This window comes from Cebus imitator, unplaced genomic scaffold, assembly GCF_001604975.1.
Source record: "Cebus imitator isolate Cc_AM_T3 unplaced genomic scaffold, Cebus_imitator-1.0 Scaffold130, whole genome shotgun sequence".
Lineage (NCBI taxonomy): Eukaryota > Metazoa > Chordata > Mammalia > Primates > Cebidae > Cebus > Cebus imitator.
In genome coordinates this window covers 4,611,780-4,632,382 of record NW_016107445.1, presented here as the reverse complement: position 1 = coordinate 4,632,382, position 20,603 = coordinate 4,611,780, and the positions used below count along the sequence as shown (strand labels likewise).

The following is a 20,603-nucleotide window of genomic DNA, read 5'->3' as shown; positions in this document are numbered from 1 at the left end:
ATTAAAATAAGCACATAATATTCCTTACCTGAATTTCTAAAATCATTCTGTCAATCTCATCTTGTTGGCTGTCTATTATCTAAAACAAAGAAAATAAATATATCTGATTCAAGTAATTTTTGCATTGTTTCTTAAAAGTATCAACATTTCAAGAAAACATAGCACAGAAATTTATTTTCTAAAAGGGTCTTTTTTAAAAAACTAAAAGTACCCCTATGATATGGATCACACATGTATAAAACTACAAAAGGCTTCCTTGAGTTCTTGATAAAGCTTTTCTCAAATTTATACAATTTTTAATAATAACTTTGAGACTGAATAATTAAGGAAAGGAAAAGAAATCCTTTTGTTTTGGCTTTTATTTCAGTTATTTAATTTTGTTTGAATTGCTATGTTCCTTTCAAATAAAAACATTCAAACTAAAAATCATATAACCGACTAAATATTAAAATATAAATCACATAAAGAAGCTATAAATTATGTATCTATATATACACATCTACATAGAACAGATTTCATGTTTATTATCAAAGGTATCTACTGACCTTACTAGCAGTCTCATTTTGTTGTCTGAGATTATCGTTTTCATTCTGAAGCTGTTTTGCATCTAACATGGGAAGGCGGATTCCATCTTCAAGGCATCTTTCTACTTTTTGTTGCAAACTGTTTCAAAAGACAATTATAAAGAAAATAAGCTCTATTTGCTGATTTTGGTAATGATTTTAACATAAGTGATGTCCTTTTTTAGGGTCTATAATACTTTTTAATCAAGCAATAATCAAGACCCACAGACAGTATATGAAAAAATGTTATCTATATTTTATACAAGAAGGGTCCATAATTAGCTAGAGCCTGATCATCTTTTCAGAAATGGCAAATTTGAGACCAGAGTCCAGAGTTCATTATGTGACATCCTTAGGCCCCAATGAAGTCCTTCACTACCCCAATCTGAGCTCTGAAGTCTAACTCGTGTTCTTTCCTTTTCCTCTAAAAACAGAATTCCTTGATTAAGATGATTGTTGCAGGGAACCTAAGAATATGGATACACATCTTTTGTCCTTTATTCTAAGCTCAGCAAAAGTTTGCTTGTAAGGATAGCTGTTGCCTAAAACAGCAGAATTACATTTCTCTTTCATTTTTTTTTGTTTTGTTTTTTTCTTTAACTTTTATTTTAGTTTTGGGGGTACACATGCTGGTTTGTTACACAGATAAACTCGTATCATGGGGGTCTGCTGTACAGATTGTTTTGTCACACAGGTACTAAGGCTATACTAACCAAGTTATTTTTTCTGTTCCTCTCCCTCCTCCCACCCTCCACCTTCAAGTAGGCCCTAATGTCTGTTTCCTTCTCTGTGTTCATGAGTTCTTCTTCATTCTTTATAACTTGACAGAACACTTTCTTATGCTATCCATGGAACACAGTTGCATTTTAGAAGAGGAAACAACAAAGTAAGACTCTCTGCAGATTCAAAATAAAAAGACAAAATGGGAGAAGGGGGAAGGTGCTAGAAAGGAAGAACAGTAATGTTTGGTTAAAAGAAGTCACATCATTAGACAACAATTACCAAACCAAAACCAAATTAATAGCAGCAAGAAACCAAAAATAGCTCTACTTTAGCTTGTAATGATACTCAAGCATTGCAGAACTCTAAAAGGAAGATTTCTTATTAGTTAGGTTTTGAAAAAAATAAAAAAAGGATTTTCATTATTTTTATTTTTTTTTCAAGAATTATGGCTAATCTATGCTTTGTCTTTCAAAAAAAAAGAAGAAATGCCCTATCTAGATTGTGAAAAGAGAACTGACAGTCCTAGATGGTACAATAAGCACCTCAGATATGTTTATAAATAATGGCACCAAAGACATTTGTATATATTATCAATGTAGTGTACTGTTGTGTAATACATTGTCATAAAAGTATTTGCCTTTTTGAGTCTAAAGTACAAAACAAATTATTTCTATTTCAGAATGAGTTTTTTGTTTTGTTTTGTTTTGTTTTACCAATTGAGTGTCAAGACACTACTTCCAGACATTTCATGAGAAACAAAAAGCATTAAAAATATTTAAGTCTTTTACATTAAAAAAAAAAAATGAGCCAGCTATGAAGAGAGGAACTCTCTTCATGGCAAAATACCCAATACATTTTCTTTCATGTACACAGTTTTAGGTTATATAACATGTTCATTCAAGAAGCAAAGTACCTCTTAAATAAAAATGGTACCTACTATCGCATTACTAAGGAACTCACCGAACTTTTTAAATTTTTATTTCTAATAGGAAGCTTTTCTTATTTAATTTATATATTGCAAAAGTTGTTAAGTATTCACAGAACAGGAAGCTTAGAAATATTCATAGTCACATATACATCTGAAGTTCTTTTGGAACTCAATAAATATTATAGAGCTGAGGAAACTGTGATATCACCCTCACCCCTTTGATCCTTTATATTTATTTGAAATCAAGATAAATTTTCTGAGATGGTATCATCTCTGATAGTATCAAGATGAAATTTAAAAGTGGAAAATGTTTTCTGAGATGCACTGTACTAAATCTTTCTAAAACAAGAATACCAGGCTCAGTGTTTCCACAAAACCTAATAAAAGATAAAGTCTAAATAAAAAAGAAAGTATACAATCATATTAATATGTAAAAGCACACAGTGGAACAATGTAACATTCAAATTATTTTTCGGTGTTGCTAATTCTGTTCTTAAAGTAACACAGCTTAAATTTATAATAATGCTCTGTATGACAGAACAGACATAGTGACTCTTCATTTTATCAATAAGATGAAAGAAAAAGCTGTATGGTTGAATTAGTGAAGATCGGGAAGCTGTTTTGACACTAAAAAACAGGGCATAAGATGTAAAGTTATAAAAAGGAAAATTTAGGAACAAGAAACAGAAAATAGCAGACAGAGAAGTAGAATTAAAGGTATATGATTTTTTTTGGAACTGAGATGTGGAACACAGAAAACTGAATTGTCCCAGAAATCAGAAATTTTTTGCATTGAAACCCAAGGAAAAAAGTAGGACAAGGCATATTTAAGACTGAAAGTACTAGTAAAGCAATATTAACATGAAATTAACATGGAATCAGATGAATTTTTATTTAAAAGTTAAGAATAAATGGAATTGTATAATTGATATAAGCATGAAGATTGTATTTCTTGCATTTCATTTCTGTTGCTTTGTTGTTTTATTATTCAGGATAGTTTTATCTATTTATAGCTGTTAAGATTTAAGTTTTGCAAAACAGAAAATCCATGTCTATACATATAAAATACTTCCTTAGGTTTTTCAGGGATCAGTATTAATTTCCAGGTTTAATAAACACAAACTGAATTTGCAAATGATATTCATTGTAATTATAACTGTATTAATTGACTCCCATGGGGGAAGATATGTAAGTAAATCTGGAAGATATATGGCAAAACTGTCGTACTTGCAGTAAAGTGAAATAGGAGCCAATTATTTCAATTTGATATATTCCACTAAGGAGTACAGTTTGGGTATTTTGCTGGCCCCTTGTTACTTAGAATTTTTACTTTCTTTTTAAAATAAGCCATTAGATAAAGGGTTTGTATTAATATTTTCAGTCTTTGTTTTGTTTGAGTTTTTATTTTTACTATTTTCACTGAAACTTTTGGCAAGACACCAATGCATTGCTTCAAAATGTTAAATTACAACTGAGACAACCTGTTTCAAAGAAATTATGCATCTGGTTCTTAATACATGTTGAGCATCACTAATCCACAAAACTTGAAATCTGAAATGCATCAAAATCCAAAATTTTTTAGCAAAAATTTTTGAGCATCTCCTTGATGCTCAAAGGAGATGCTCATTGGAGCATTTCACATTTTGGACTATCAGATTAGAGATGCTCAGTGGGTAAGTACTTTGCAAATACTGCAAAATCCAAAAAAAATCTGAAATCTAAAACATTCCTGGTCACAGCAGTTTGGATAAGTGATGAGCATCCTGTAGTGCATCTTTAACACAGGAGAATAAAATACAAATTATAAATTAATTCAGTTTAAGTAAAATGTTTTATGAAAAATATGAACAAAATAATGTAAAAGGATTCAGAAAATTTTCTTACCTTTGAACGGTAGTTACTAACTCCTTTTCTTTCTTTTTCTGGCATATTAACTGTGTCTCTTTATCTTGACACTGGTTTTTGATTTCTTCAAGTTTTTTTTCTGTATCTATCAAAGCCTCTTGTAAATTCTTATTTTTTTCTTCTAGAATCTGCAGCTAAGGAGAAATTTTTTACAGTTATACATGAAATATTAAATATGCTTCTATTAGAAATTGTTACTGTGTTGGCAAGGATTAACAGACTTGTAGCTAAAAAAAAAAAAAAATCGCACTATTTTATCTAGAGTGTTTAACACTCCATCTCCTCCTCTGTGTGAAAGGCACCTAGAGGAATGGAATTACGAGGAAGAGAATGGGGTTAGAAATTTGTGGAAGACAGAGAAAGGTTAATATTCTCATTTTAAATATTTTTAATTGTCATATAGTGTACAGTTCAGTTGTGTTTAAGTACATTGACATTGTTGTGTATCTAATCTCCAGAACTCACCTCGCATAAATTGAAATTCTATATCTGTTAAACAACTCCCCATCTATCCCTCCCCCCATTCTCTGGTAACCAACTTTCTACTTTCTGTCTCTGTGACTGAATTTTAAGGTATCTCATTAAGTAGAATCATACAGTATTTGTCATTTCATGACAAGCTTATTTCACTTTGCAAAATGTCCTGCAGGTTAATCCATATGATAGCATGTGTCAGAATTTCCTTCCTTGTTGAGGCTAATAGTATTCCACTATATGTATACACAATCCTTTAGTTTATTCATTTATCTGGTCATGGACACTTGGGCTACTTCCACCTTTTGGCTATTGTAAATAATCATGTTATAAACATGAGTGTACAAACATCTGTTTAAGACCCTTAATTGCCACCCTAATGGATGTAAGGTATTTTCTTACATATTTTCCATTGCCCTCTGTTCCTGCTCATGCAACCTTCTGTAGTCCTTAAGTTCCTTCCTGACTTTGATCTCTCTTAGTTTTATAACTTATAAATTAAATGTAAAATAAACAGAGAATGCTACATAGGTCTTAAAGAATGCAGAGTGACACTCCATAGATTAGACTAATGATTCTCAACTGGGGGTAATTTTACCCCTAGAGGACATTTGGAAATATCTGTTGACATTTTGGGTTTGGGAGAAAGGAGAAGGAGCAGGGCAGTTGGCACTTAGTGGGTAGAGGCCACATATGTGGATGCAGAAGTACACCCTTCAATGCTCAAGGCAGACCCCTGTAACAGAAAATTTTCTGCCTCAAAGTGTCAATAGTGCCAAGGTTGAGAATCCATGGCTTAGAAAAACTTTGGGAAAAGACTGAAGAGTAGAGCTAGTGGATTTATAAACAAGGTTTCAAGAGAGTAGGGCTCACCTGAGTTAGGAGAAAGACTCTTGAGGTATTGTTAAGAAAAAAAAAGGAAGTCAGAAGAGTAAATTGAGGTCACAGGTCAAGGCATAAGAAAAAATATATATATAAAGGTTAAGAAGAATAAAGAAAATAAATATCTAGAAACATAGTCAACAAAAGGTCTTTTTGAGACTTGGTGAATCCTACAGACTGCTGGAAAAAGACAGAACTGGGGGTGTGTGCATGTGTGTGTATGGGGTAGTGGCTGGTAAGACTGGTTTAGAAACTAACTTCTACAGTAGTTAAATGAGAGTTACAACACAGGACCATTAGAAAAGTAATCACTTATTAACAGACAAGAAAGATCTACTATGCATGCTTAGATAAACAAATTTTCTGATTAAAATTAAGTCCCCAAAACAGCAACTAAACACATAGATTTAATTTCTAATTAGCCAAATTTATTTCTTTTCTTTTCTTTTTTTGAGACAGATTCTCACTCTGTTGCCCAGGCTGGAGCGCAGTGGTGCAATCTTGGCTCACTGCAACCTCCGCCACCCAGGTTCAAGCGATTCTCTTGCCTCAGCCTCCTGAGTGACGGGGATTACAGACAATGCTACCACACCCAACTGATTTTTGTATTTTTAGTAGAGACAGGGTTTCACCATGTTAGTCAGGCTGGTCTCGAACTCCTGACCCCATGATCCACCTGCCTCAGCCTCCCAAAGTGCTGGGATTATAGGCATGAGCCACTGTGCCAGGCCAATTAGCCAAATTTCTAAAGAGTAAAGTTAAGAACAACATGTTTTCATGTCATTTAAAGACAAGAATTTAACTTCATGTTACCTGTAGACTTTGACTCTGCACATCATCTAGAGTTGGAAGATCAGCCAGGTACTTTTCCAGGGTCTCAATTCTTCTCTGCTTTTCTTTGTTTTGTTCAGATTCCTTCTGGCACTTCTTTTTCAGGCTACTGATGTATCGATCTCTAGTTTTAAGCTAGAAAACAATTATGAATCTTCAGTAGTTTTAAGTCATTAAAAGATATAACAAAACTAACACTTTAATCTTAGACACTGTTGAATTCACCAACAGTTTCAGGTTATAGTGAAGGCTACTAGTAACTAAATTAAGATTTACCTTATTTCATTCTAAGATTTATACTTGCCAGGTGCAGTGGCTTACCACCTGTAATCCCAGCACTTTGAGAGGCTGGAGCAGGCGATTCACCTAAGATCAGGAGCTCCAGATCAGCCTTAGAACTTTATTTCATTGAAGATTTCTAAGTTTCAGGTTATAGTGAAGTCCACTAGCAACTCAATTAAGATTTATCGATGAAAAGGTAACATTTGCTTACTCACACGTGCCATGCACAGCCCTGAACGTTTGCTCTCATTCATGCTTAGTTGCTCTCCAGCGAGCCAAGCCAAGCCTGGGCATCCGAAACTACTGGACCAACTGCCCCCTGACTGCAGGAGCCACCTGGTGGCCCCACGTGAACTGCTGCCAGCCCCCTGCCCTGCGGCTCCTGCCTGTAGCTGGGGACCATGATCTCCACCTCGAAGATGGCCAAATAGGAACAGCTCTGGAGTGCAGTTCCCAGCGAGAACAATGCAGAGGGTGAGTGACATTGCATTTCCAAACAAACGTTCACTGCCCACAGAACAGGAGATTCCTGGGCTGAAAAGCACCAGGAGTTACCAGCACAGCAGATGGCGCAGCGGGTCTCCACACAAAAACTCACACAAATATGGGCAGCCCTTTCAACTGGCGCCTGAAACACCTGGGCAGCAGAGCCGCCTATTCAACTGAAAAAAAGGGGACTGAAACAGGGAGACAGGTGAACTGGCTCTGCGGGTCCCACCTCCACAAAGACCAGCAATCTGAAATGCTCTGGATTGAGAGTTTCACAGCAAGCGCTGGACCGGGGACAGTATAGCTCTGTTGGGGGAAGGGCATCTGATATTACTGAGGCAGTCCATGACTACTGAGGCAGACTGCCATTACTGAGGCAGTTCTAACTATACCTCCATAAACAAAACCGTAAGGAACTTTACACAGCAGCTGGCAGAACCGACGGCAGCTCAGCAACACCTCTGCTGGCAGACTGTGACTAGGCTACCTCTTTGCTGGGCAGAGCAGCTCCAAAAAAAGGCAATAGCATGTAAGAAACTTATACATAAAGTCCCACCGTCCCAGACAGTGTGTCTGGGAAAAAAAGGCAGTTATGAGTTCTGCTTCAGCAGACATAAACGTACCTGCCCAGCAGCTCAGAACAGAACAACGGAGCTCACAGCTCAGCACCTGAGCTCCTATAAGGGACAGACTGTCTCCTCAAGCAACTCCCCGACCCCCGTATAACCAAAGAGACACTTCATAAAGGAGAGCTCAGGCTAATATCTGGCAGGCATCCTTCTGGAAGATAACAGAAGAAGAAATGGAGCAACCCTTACTGTTCTGCAGTGGCCACAGGTGATCCCCAGGCAAGGAGGGTCTGGAGTGGACCTCCAGCAATCCTACAGCAGAGGGGCCTGACAGTTAGAAGGAAAACTAAAAAACAGAAAGAAATAATTTCATCATCAACAAAAAGGGCATCCTACTCAGAGACCCCATCCAAAGGTCACGAACTACAAAGACCACGGGTAGGTAAATCCACAAAGATGGGAGGAAACCAGCACAAAAAGGATGAAAACACCAAAAACAAGAATACCTCTCCTCCTCCAAGGGATCACAAGTCATCACCAGCAAAGGAACAAAGCTGGATGGAGAAGGAGTTTGAAGAATTGACAGAAACAGGGTTCAGAAGGTGGGTAATAACAAACTTCTCTGAATTAAAAGAACATGTTCTAACCCAATGCAAAAAAACTGAAGAATCTTGAAAACAGGTTTGACGAAATGCTAATGAAAACAAACAGCTTAGAGAAGAATATAATTGAATTGATGGAACTGAAAAATGACACAAGAACTTCGCGAAGCATATACAAGTTTCAATAGCCGAATTGACCAAGCAGAAGAAAGGATATCAGAGGTCAAAGATCAACTCAATGAAATAAAATTAGAAGGTAAGATTAGAGAAAAAAGAGGTAAAGTAAATGAACAAAGCCTCCAAGAAATATGGGATTATGTAAAAAGAACTAATCTACATTTGACAGGTGTATCTGAATGTGATGGAGAGAATGCATCCAAGCTGGAAAACACTCTTCAGGATATTATCCAGAAGAACATCCCAACCTAGGAAGGCAGCCAGTACTGAAGTCTAGGAAATACAGAGAACACCATAAAGATATTCCTCAACAAGAGCAAGCCCAAGGAACATAATCCTCAGATTCACCAGGGTTGAAATGAAGGAAAAAATGCTAAGGGAAGCCAGAGAGAAAGGTCGGGATACCCACTAAGGGACGCCGATCAGACTCACAGCGGATCTCTCAGCAGAAATTCTACAAGCTAGAAGAGAGTGGGGGCCAATATTCAACATCCGTAAAGAAAACAACTTGCAATCTAGAATTTCATATCCTGCCAAACTAAGCCTCATAAGTGACGGAGAAATAAAATCCTTTATGAACAAGCAATTGCTGAGAGATTTGAAAGTTCTAGCCAGAGCAATCAGGCAAGGAAAAGAAATAGAGGGTATTCAATTAGGAAGGAGAAAGTCAAATAAATTGTCTCTATTTGCAGATGACATGACTGTATATTTAGAAGACTCCATCATCTCAGCCCAAATCTCCTTAAACTGATAAGCAACTTTAGCAAAGTCTCAGGACACAAAATCAATTTGCAGAAGTCACAAGCATTCCTAGACACCAATAACAGACTAAAAGAGAACCTAATCAAGAATGAACTGCCATTCACAATTGCTACAAAATACCTAGGAATACAACTATCAAACGATGTAAAGGACCTCTTCAAGGAGAATTGCAAACCACTGCTCAAGGAAATAAGAGAGGACACAAACAGATGAAGAAACTATTCCATGCCCATGGTTAGAAAGAATCAATATTGTGAAAATGGCCATACTGCCCAAAGTAATTTATAGATTCAACGCTATCCTCATCAAGCTACCTATAGCCCTCTTCACAGAACTGGAAAAAGTCACCTTAAACTTCGTATGGAACCAAAACAGCCTGCATAGCCAAGACAATTCTAAGCAAAAAGAACAAAGCTGGTGGCATTATGCTACCTGACTTCAAACTATACTACAAGGCTACAGTAATCAAAACATCATGGTACTGGTGCTAAAACAGAGATATAGACCAATGGAACAGAACAGAGGCCTCAGAGGCAACACCACACACCTACAACCAGCTGCTCTTTGACAAACCTGACAAAAACAAGCAATGGGGAAAGAATTCCCTGTTTAATAAATGGTGGTGGGAAGACTGGCTAGCCATGTGCAGAAAGCAGAAACTGGACCCCTTCCTGACACCTTACACTAAAATTGACTCCAGATAGGTTAAAGACTTAAACATAAGGCCTAACACCATAAAAACTCTAGAAGAAAACCAAGGCAAAACCATTCAGGACATAGGCATAGGGAAAGATTTCATGACCAAAACACCAAAAGCATTGGCAAAAAAAGCCAAAATAGACAAGTGGGATCCAATTAAACTCCAGAGCTTCTGGACAGCAAAAGAAACAATCATGAGAGCGAACCGGCAACCAACAGAAAGGGAAAATATTTTTGCAGTCTACCCATCTGACAAAGGGCTAATATCCAGAATCTACAAAGAACTAAAACAGATTTACAAGAAAAAAACAAACCCATTCAAAAGTGGGAGAAGGACATGAACAGACACTTTTCAAAACAAGACATACATGAGGCCAACAAACATATGAAAAACGGCTCATCATCACTGGTCATTAGAGAAATGCAAATCAACACCACATTTAGATACCATCTCATGCCAGTTAGAATGGCAATCATTAAAAAATCTGGAGACAACAGATGCTAGAGAGGATGTGAAGAAATAGGAACACTTTTACACTGTTGGTGGGAGTGTAAATTAGTTCAACTATTGTGGAAGACAGTGTGGTGATTCCTCAAGGATCCAGAAATAGAAATTCCATTTGACCCAGCAATCCCATTACTTGGTATATATCCAAAGCATTATAAATTGTTCCATTATAAAGACACATGCACATGTATGTTCATTGAGGCACTGCTTACAATAGCAAAGACCTGGAACCAACCCAAATGCCCATCGATGATAGACTGGACAAGGAAAATGTGGCACATGTACACTATGGAATACTATGCAGCCATCAAAAACGATGAGTTTGTGTCCTTTGTGGGGAAATGGATGAATCTGGAAACCATCATTCTCAGCAAATTGACTCAGGAACAGAAAAACAAACACCACATGTTCTCACTCATAGGCAGGTGTTGAACAATGAGAACACATAGGCACAGGGAGGGGAGCATTACACACTGGGGTCTGTTGAGGGGGAATATGGGAGGAACAGCAGGGGAGTAGGGAAGTTGGGGAGGGATAACATGGGAAGAAATGCCAGATATAGGTGACGAGGGGATGAAGGCAGCAAACCACATTGCCATGTATGCACCTATGCAACAATCCTGCATCTTTTGCACATGTACCCCATAATCTAAAGTGCAATAAAAAAATTATATATATATATGATTTATCTTATTTCATTCCAAGATTTACACTTCCAGGGCGTGTTGGCTCACGCCTGTAATCCCAGCACTTTAGGAGGCTGGGGCAGGCAAATCACCTGAGGTCAGGAGTGTGAGACCAGTAGTGATGGGGTTTCAACAATGCAAAACCCGGTCTCTACTAAAAAAAAGTACCAAAAAAGTTAGCTGTGTGTGGCGGTACATGCCTGTAGTCCCAAGTGCTCGGGAGGCTGAGGCATGAGAATCATTTGAACTAGGGCAGCGGAGACTGCAGTGAACCGAGATCATGCCACTGCACTCTTGCCTGGGCGACAGAGTGAGGCTCTGTTTGAATAATAAAAAAATATGTATTTAAACCTAAAAAAAACTTACGTCACTGTAATCAAGAATTTAGGGGCTATCTGTCCTCTTTTACCGTGGATGTCATCCTATAAATTGCTATCAACCAGGAGGCATTAATGATACAGTTTTTATTGTCTGCACACGTGCAAATTTGGTCAAGGCTATTGCTATCTTTGTCATTTAAATTTTCCATATGTAGAAACTATGTGCTGAGTTTAAATTATGTCTAAAATGCCTAAACAAGGTTACATTACAATTTAGTACTTCTTCAGAAAAACAAATGCTGAATTTGCCACTACCATGCCAGTACTACAAGAACTGTTAAAATGACTCTAAATCTTGAAACAAAACCTTGAAATACGCCAAGCATGGTGGCTCATGACTGTAATCCCAGCACTTTGGCAGGCCAAGGCTGGCAAATCACCCAAGGTCAAGAGTTCAAGACCAGCCTAGCCACCATAGTCCAACCCCATCTCTACTAAATATACAAAAATTAGCCTGGTGGGGTGGCACGCAACTGTAGTCCCAGCTACTAGGGAGGCTGAGGAATGAGAAATACTTGAACCCAGGAGACAGAGGTTGCAGTGAGCTGAGATAGCGCCACTACACTCCAGCCTGGGTGATAGAGTGAGATTCGGTCTCAAAACCAAAACAAAACCTTGAAATACACCAAATCAGAACCTCCTTAAAGCATAAATCTCACAGGACCCATAAAACAATAACACACTGAAAACCAACAAACAAACACAAAGTATTCAGGCAACAACAAACATAAGAAATAGAATAATACCTCCCTTTTCAGTACTAATGAATGTAAATGGCCTAAATGCTCAAATTAAAAGATAAGAATGGCAGAATGGGTAAGAATTCACCAACCAAGCATCTGCTGTCTTCAAAAGACTCACTTAACATATAAAGACTCACAGAAACTTAAGGTAAAGGGATGGAAAAAGATATTCCATGCAAATGGGCACCAAAAGTGAACAGGAGTAGCTATTCTTACATGAGGAAAAAAAGGACTTTATAGCAACAACAGTTAAAAAAAGACAGAGGGACATTATACACTGATAAAAACTAGTGCACCAGGAAAATATTACAGTCTTAAATATATATGCACCTAACACTGGAGCTCCCAAATTTATAAAACAATTGCTACTAGACCTAAGAAATGACACAGATAGCAACACAATTATAGTGGGGGATTTCAGAACTCCACTGATAGCACTAAGCAGGTCATGGAGAAAGAATGTTAACAAAGAAACAATGGACTTAAACCTTACCCTAGAAGACATGGACTTAACAGATATTTACAGAACATTCTACCTAAAAACTGCAGACTATACATTCTATTAATCAGTGCATAAAACATTCTCCTAAACAGACCATGTGATAGGCCACAAAACAAGTCTCAATAAATATAAGAAAACAGAAATTATATCAAGAACTCTATCAGACCACAGTGGAATAAAACTAGAAATCGGCTCTGAAAGAAACCCTCAAAACCATGCAAATACATGAAAAGTTAAATAACCTGCTCCTGAATGATCATTGGGTCAACAATGAAATCAAGATGGAAACTTAAAAATTCTTTAAACTGAATGATAAAAGTGACACAACCTATCAAAACCTCTAGGATACAGCAAAAATGATGCTAAGAGCAAAGTTCGTAACATTGAACGCTTACATTAAAAAGTCTGAAGGAGCACAAACAGACAATCTAAGGTTACACCTCCAGTAACTACAGAAACAAGAACAAACCAAGCCCAACCCTAACAGAAGAAAAGAAAAAAGATCAGAGCAGAACTAAAGGCAACTGAAACAAAAAAATAAAAAATATAAATAAAACAACAGCTGGTTCTCTGAAAAGATAAACAAAATTGATAGACCATTAATGAAACCAAAATTGATTAACCAAGAAAAAAAGAGATAAGATCCAAATAAGCAAAATTAGAAACAAAACGGGAGATATTACCACCGATACCACAGAAATACAAAAGATCATTCAAGGCTATTATGAATACCTTTGCACATACAAACGAGAAAATCTAGAGGAGATGGATAAACTCATGGAAACATACAACCCTCCTAGATTAAACTAGGGAGAAACAGAAACTCTGAACAGACCAATAACAAGTAGTGAGATTGAAAGAGTAATAAAAAGTTTGTCAACACAAAAACAATCCAGGATCAGATGGATTCACAGCTTAATTCTATGAGACACATTCAAGGAAGACTTGGTACCAATCTTACTGAAACCATTCCAAAAGATAGAGGGAATCCTCTCTAAATTATTCTATGAAGCCAGTATCACCTTAGTACCAAAACCAGAAAAGGACATAACAAAAAAAGAAAACTACAGACCATTATCTCTGATGAGCATAGATGCAAAAATCCTCAACAAAATACTTGCTAACCAAATCTAACAGCATATCAAAAAGATAATACACCCTGATCTAGTGGGTTTCTTACCAGGGATGCAGGGATGGTTTAATATACTCAAGTCAATAAATGTGATACATCACATAAATAGAATTAAAAACAAAATTCATTATGATCATCTAAATAGATGCAGAAAAAGCATTTTACAAAATCTAGCATCCCTTTAATGATCAAAACCCTCAGCAAAATCATCATGAAAGGAACATATCTCAAGGTAATAAAAGCATCTATGACAAACCCACAGCCAACATTATACTGAACGGGGAAAAGTTGAAAGCACTGCTCCTGAGAAACGGAAAAAGAAAAAGATGCCTACTTTCACCACTGCTATTCAGCATAGTACCAGAAGTCCTAGCCAGAACAATCGTACCAAGAGATAGAAATAAAGAGCACCCAAATTGGTAAAGAGTAAGTCAAACTGTCGCTGTTCGCCAATGATATGATCATATACCTAGAAAACCCTAAGACTCATCCAAAAAGCTCCTAGATCTGATAAATGAATTCAGTAAAGTTTCAAGATACAAAATTAACATAAACAAATCAGTAGCTCTGCTATACACCAACAGCAGCCAAGCTAAAAATCCAATCAAATACTCAATCCCTTTTACAACAGCTGCAAAAAAATAAAATATTTAGGAATATACCTAACCAAGGAGGTGCAAGATCTCTACAAGAAAAACTACAAAACACTGCTGAAAGAAATCATCAATGACATAAATGGAAACACACGTCATGCCCATTGTTCATGGATGGGCAGAATCAATATTCTGAAAATGACCATATTGCCAAAAAGTAATCCATAGATTCTATGCATTTCCCATCAAAGTACCATCATCATTCTTCACAGAACTAGAAAAAAAATCCTAAAATTTATATGGAACCAAAAAAGAGTCTGCGTAGCCAAAGTAATACTAAGCAAAAAGAACAAATCTGTAGGCATCACATTGTCTGACTTCAAATTATACTAGAAGGCAATAGTTACCAAAACAGCATGGTACTGATACAAAAATAGGCATATTAGATCAATGGAACAGAAAAGAGAGCCCAGAAATAAACCCAAATACTTACACCTAACTGATCTTTGAAAAAGCAAACAAAAACATAAAGTGGGAAAAAGATATCCTATTAATAAATGGTGCTGGGATACTTGGCAAGCCACCACCATTCAAGAATAATGAAGTTGGGTCCTCATCTCTCACTTTATACAAAAATCAACTCAAGATGGATCAAAGATGTAAATCTAACTATTCTAGAAGATATAACAACATTGAAAAAACTCTTCCAGACACTAGCTTAGGCAAAGAGTTCATAACCAAGAACCCAAAAGCAAATCAACGAAAATAAAAATAGATGAGGTCTAATTAAACTAAAAGGCTTCTGCACAGCAAAAGAAATAATCATCAGAGTAAACAGACAGCCCATAAAGTGGGAGAAAATATTCACAAACTATGCATTCTACAAAGGACTAATATCCAGAATCTACAAGGAACTCATACAAATAAGCACAAAAAAAAATAAATTCCATCAAAAAGTAGGCTAAGGACATAAATACAAAATTCTCAAAGATATACAAATGACAAAAAAACATGAAAAAAATGTTCAACATCACTAATAATCAGAGATATTCAAATTAAAAACACAATGAGATACCATCTTACTCCTGAAAGAATTAGCCATAATTTAAAAATTAAAAAAAAAATAGATGTTGGCATGAAATAGGAATGCTTTTACACTGCTGGTGGGCATATAAACTAGTACAACTATGGAAAACAGTGTGGAGACTCCTTAAACAACTAAAAGTAGAACTACCATTTGATTCAGCAATCTCACTACTAGGTATCTGTCCAGAGGAATTGAAGCACTTGCACATGCATATTTATAGCACCTCAGTTTGCAATGGTAAAAATATGGAACCAGCCTAAATGCAAATTAATCAATGAATTATTAAGAAAATGTGGCGTGTATTTGTGTGCGTGTAAACACCATGAAATACTACTCAGCCATAAAAAGGAACAAAATAATGTCATTCACAGCAATCTGGATGGAGTTGGAGACCATTATTCTAAGTGAAGTAACTCAGAAATGGAAAGCCAAACATCCTATGTTCTCACTTTTAAGTGGGAGCTAAGCTATGAGAATGCAAACGCACAACAATAAAATAATGGATTTTGGAAACATGGGGGGAAGGGTGTGAGATAAAAGACTACACACTGGGTACAGTGTACACTGCTTAGGTGTCAGGTACACCAAAATCTCAGAAATAACCACTGAAGAACTTATTTGTGTAACTCTAACCACCTGTTCCCCAAAAACTATGGAAATAAAATTTTAAAATAAAGTAAGCACTGATGAACAAGGAAAAATAAAAGAAAAATCATGGTGGTCAGCTCTATGACCACTTGAATGGGAGGCTCAATAGAATAGTAAGCTGAGTAGATTAAAAGAGAAGTCTAAAACCAGTTCTGCCACTATGCAGCTAATGGATCTGTACCTCTTCAATATATTAGGGCTAGCATATGTCCTACTTAATCTTGAATGATACTAAAATGGAATAAGATGAAATACATAAGAGTAGTTTTAATAAAGGCAGAAAGATCAAGTGTGTGTGTGTGTATAAATACATATATGTAGTTAGTATGCGTGTCTGTGTATTTGGCTTTTAGCTTCTTATTCTGAATCAGGAGCTTCAGTTTAATAACTTAAGTTGCATCACTATAGAAAATAGGCCAGTTTCACTTACCAACCCTGTATGCCCAACATAACCAAAAAAATGAAATCACAGACTCAATAAGGAAAAGGAGAACAGTTATTTGGTGTAGGCAACTGATTTTTAAGATTTTACTATTTGTTAGAAAAATATACAAGAGCATTTCTATCCTTCAAGAAAATCCTTGGAATTTTGCAGATAGTAGAGGGTTTCTCAAAAGTTACTACAAAATTAATCATCTCCACATAAATGTATATATAACCTGTTATGACACCTGACAGGGTAAATGACAGACAAATAATATGTTGAGGAAATGTTGTTGACCTAATTCAACTTTATTACAAATACCTACCTTTTCTTCCAGTTTCTTCTTCTCTTCACTAAATAGGCTTAGTTTTTGTTTGAGAAACTCATTAAGCTGTAAAACTTCTTTCTCAGTAGATGTACGCTTTTGCTCAAATTCCCCTTGTTGGGAATGGGAAACTGATTTCTCTGAAAATGGTGTCTGGAGTGAAGTGTTCTCATATTGTGGCTATTAGGAAAGAAAAAGAGAAAGTAAGACTTTAAAAGCTTGTCTTGAACAAATGGGAAGAAATTGGAAATGAAGTATAATATTAAGAGTACATATAGGCTGTATGAACAGATACACCTTGATTTAAATTCCAGCTCTCTTGCTTCCTAGTTATGTATCATAATTTAAGCAAATTACTTACCACCTCAAAACCCCGGTTTTCTCATCTCTAAAACAGAAACTATAAAGTCTACTTTGCAGTGTTTTTTGAAGATCAAGTATATAAGGTTCCCAGCACATAGGAGAAACTTCATGAAAGACAGCTATTATTTAGTTGAAAAGTATATTTCAACATGTAAATAGTACATTATATATATTAATCACATAAAAGTCAAAGTTCTAGGTAAATAAATAAAAACAAAAGAAAAATTTCTTCACAGGTAATCATTTTCAGCTAATACTAAATTCAATATGCATTAATAGAATGTTTCTCTAACTAGAAAGTAAGATCCATGAATCAGGAATTCTTGTCCATCTAAAGGTGTCCATCTTATATTCCCTATTGCATAGAAAAATGTCTAGCACAAAGTAAGCACTCAAAAAATAACTTTTGAACGAATAAATGTAGTATTAATTCTATGACCAAGGCTTTGAAGGAAACTCTTTTCAAGGGGAAGATATTCTCTCTCCCCCATGTAGGATTAAAACCTGGAAGAGGAAGGGAGGAAATACAAATATTCTTCAAACAAACCAGAATGCGATAAGTGCTGTAAAAGATATCAACAAAGTACTGTAAAAGCAAAGAAGGAGGTTATTTTTCCATTTCTTCAAAAGGTATTTACTAAGCACATATGTTAGGCATTGTGCTAGGTTTTGGGGAATCAGTTAATAAAATAAAGTCCCACCAGTTTAATGTGTCACACATACAAAAAAGATTTAAAAAAAGACAATGGAAACTAAGTGCTAAGATAGTTGTATGTGCAGTAGCTAAAGGAGGGTGTTACAGAGGTAAACTTGAACTAGGCCTTGAAGAACTGATACTTTCCCAAAAGGTAGGCATGAAATTTAACTATTACATAAATAGCATTTATCATGTGCAGGCTATTTCAAAGATGGCAAACTCACACTTTACAAACTCAAATTTTAATCAGAGGCACAAGAGAAGCCCTTAGATGATTATAATATAAAACATAATTAATATGGTAGACAAATAAAGGCCATGTTAAGTACAAAGTACTGGGAGGAGGTAGGATACATGAAGACATTGAGAGAATGAGGAAAAAGGCTTTTCTGGAGTGGCAGCTTTTAAGACAGATTTTGAAAAATAGGGAGATTCTGGCAAGAATGGAAAAAGGAACAAAGGCATTCTAGAAAGAATATTTTCAAAAAGGCAAAAAGTATATATACAGAGTATCATGTCAAGTTTATAGGTTTCAAGAGGGCATAATAAAAGGGAAAACTTAAAAATCTAAATTGCGCCCTTCTTGTAGAATTCCAGGAATTGCGAATTTGGCTTTGTGAATCTCTGTGTTCCCTGGCATTCAGTCTAGTGTCTAGAATCTCAGCAAGTCTGATGAAAGGGACAAGAAAAGAGGAAAAAGACAAGAGAGTGCTAGAAAAATAGGACAAAGCTAGAAGCAGTGAACAAGATTCACTGAGAATGAATATGGATATATCATTTAAAGAAATTATTCTAATTTAGCTGAAAAGAAACAAGAAACTGAAATAGAGCATTGAGAACAGAATGAAGAACTTGAAGCAGAGTGAGAGAATTTTTAAAAATGATTGTTGAAGATGTGAATGGAAAATAAATGTTAAAGATAACCAAGGTTTTAAGATTTTGAGTCTAAGTAACATGGAAGATTGTATTCTGGGTAGAAGTAAACATACAGAAGAACAGTAGGTTATATTTAAGCAGATATACTTAATATAATTAGAGTCTATGATTATGATTTCAGTCGAACATACAAGTAAGATGGACATTAGGCAGTTAGAGAGGTAGATATGGAACTCAGGAAGACGGCTAGGGTACAAAACTATAAAACTTAATAAAGACTTCCAGTTTCTAACCCAGCATGTAAAGAGATCAGAAGTCGCCACTTGGTCCATAAATAAATAGCTGAAAAAACTGAAATATCAACAAGTCTTCTAAAATTTGTCAGAAAAATGCGGTCACAGGGCAAGCTGCTGCCTCCAAAACTGGAAAAAAGGACAGGTAGAAACAGAGGATCATAACCTAATAAAACAAAAACCCATAAGCAGAAGACCCAGGGTAGGATAGTCTGTAACTAATAAATTGCTAGAGGCTTGGAGTAGACAAATCTGAGAGTTAAAAATTCCAAGGGGATACCATCCTACAGGAGGCCTCCATATTTCCGTGAGTTTTACCTCCAGGAGTTCTACAAGATCCTCAGTGAGTATCAGAGAAAAATTCTCTCCTGTTTCTGGCAGGAGGAGGGAAAAAGGAACCATTAAAAATATGCCAGAACATTCTGTGCTTATGCCTGCCCTCAGGAGAAACTATTTTACCAGAGCCTGAAGTGCTGGGGTTTTATCAGAGCTTAACCTAGTTGGGGTAAAGGAAATAACCCAACTCCAGACAACTCCAGCCATCCGCATAGAGGAAAGTTAATACAAAAATCAAGCTTCTTTGGCCTTCCCTGTGGAAATACCAACTCCATCACCCTCCTGCCATCCTGTCCTACCTAAGGGTAGGGAAAGATAAAAATCTTAGAAAACTGAAGTTCACAATCCAGAGGAATATATTCACCAAAAGACTGAGACCTAATCATAGGACTAAAGAATACTTCCCCTTCCCTGCACTCTTTACCACTGCATTACTAAAGCTCTATTTACCATGCTTATTAACTAGGCCATCGTGTCGACTTACAACAAAAATTACAAGGCACACAAAAAGGCAAAAAACTCAGTTTGAAGAGACTGAAAAGCATCAGACACACAGTCAGATATGGCAAGAATAACAATTATCAGACCAGGAATTTTTGACAACTAGAATTAGTACAATTATGATAGAAAATGTAGACAGCATACAAGAACACAGAGATAATGTAAGCACAGAGATAAAAACTGTAGAAAAGAATAAAAAAGAAATGCTGAAGACTGAGAACACTAACAGAAATGAAGAATGCCTTTGAGGAACTCATTAGGAAAGTAGACCCAGCTGAGGAAAGAATTCCTGAACTTGGGGATATGACAATAGAAACTTCCAATACTGAAAAAGAAAAAACATAACACAATGTACAAGAACTGTGAAAAAAACTACAAAAGGTATAGATACATGTAATGGGAATAGTAGGAGAAGAAATAGAGAACAGGTGCTGTATTTGAAGCAACAATAACTATTTCCCCAAGTTAACATCAGACACCATATTATAGATCCAGAAAGGTCAGAAAACACCAAGTAAAACAAATCTGAAAGAAAAGAAAAACACAACTAGGCATATTACAGTTAAACCTCAGAAAAGCAAAGATAAACTCCTGAAAAAAGCCAGAGTAGGGAGGAAACCTTA

General features: G+C 36.1%; 1 protein-coding gene across 7 annotated transcripts in view; it reads right to left on the bottom strand.

The window, feature by feature from the left end:
* The window catches only part of CEP85L (centrosomal protein 85 like), a 239,290-nt gene that overhangs the window by 13,900 nt on the left and 204,787 nt on the right, over window positions 1-20,603 (bottom strand). For all 7 annotated transcript variants that reach the window (XM_017541076.2, XM_017541077.2, XM_037742954.1 and 4 more), the window contains 5 exons: window positions 16,915-17,094; window positions 6,289-6,441; window positions 4,099-4,253; window positions 546-663; window positions 29-79 (listed from right to left, as the gene is read on the bottom strand). In XM_017541076.2, the coding sequence (XP_017396565.1) occupies window positions 29-79; window positions 546-663; window positions 4,099-4,253; window positions 6,289-6,441; window positions 16,915-17,094 (657 nt within the window). The remainder of the gene's footprint in view (window positions 1-28; window positions 80-545; window positions 664-4,098; window positions 4,254-6,288; window positions 6,442-16,914; window positions 17,095-20,603) is intronic.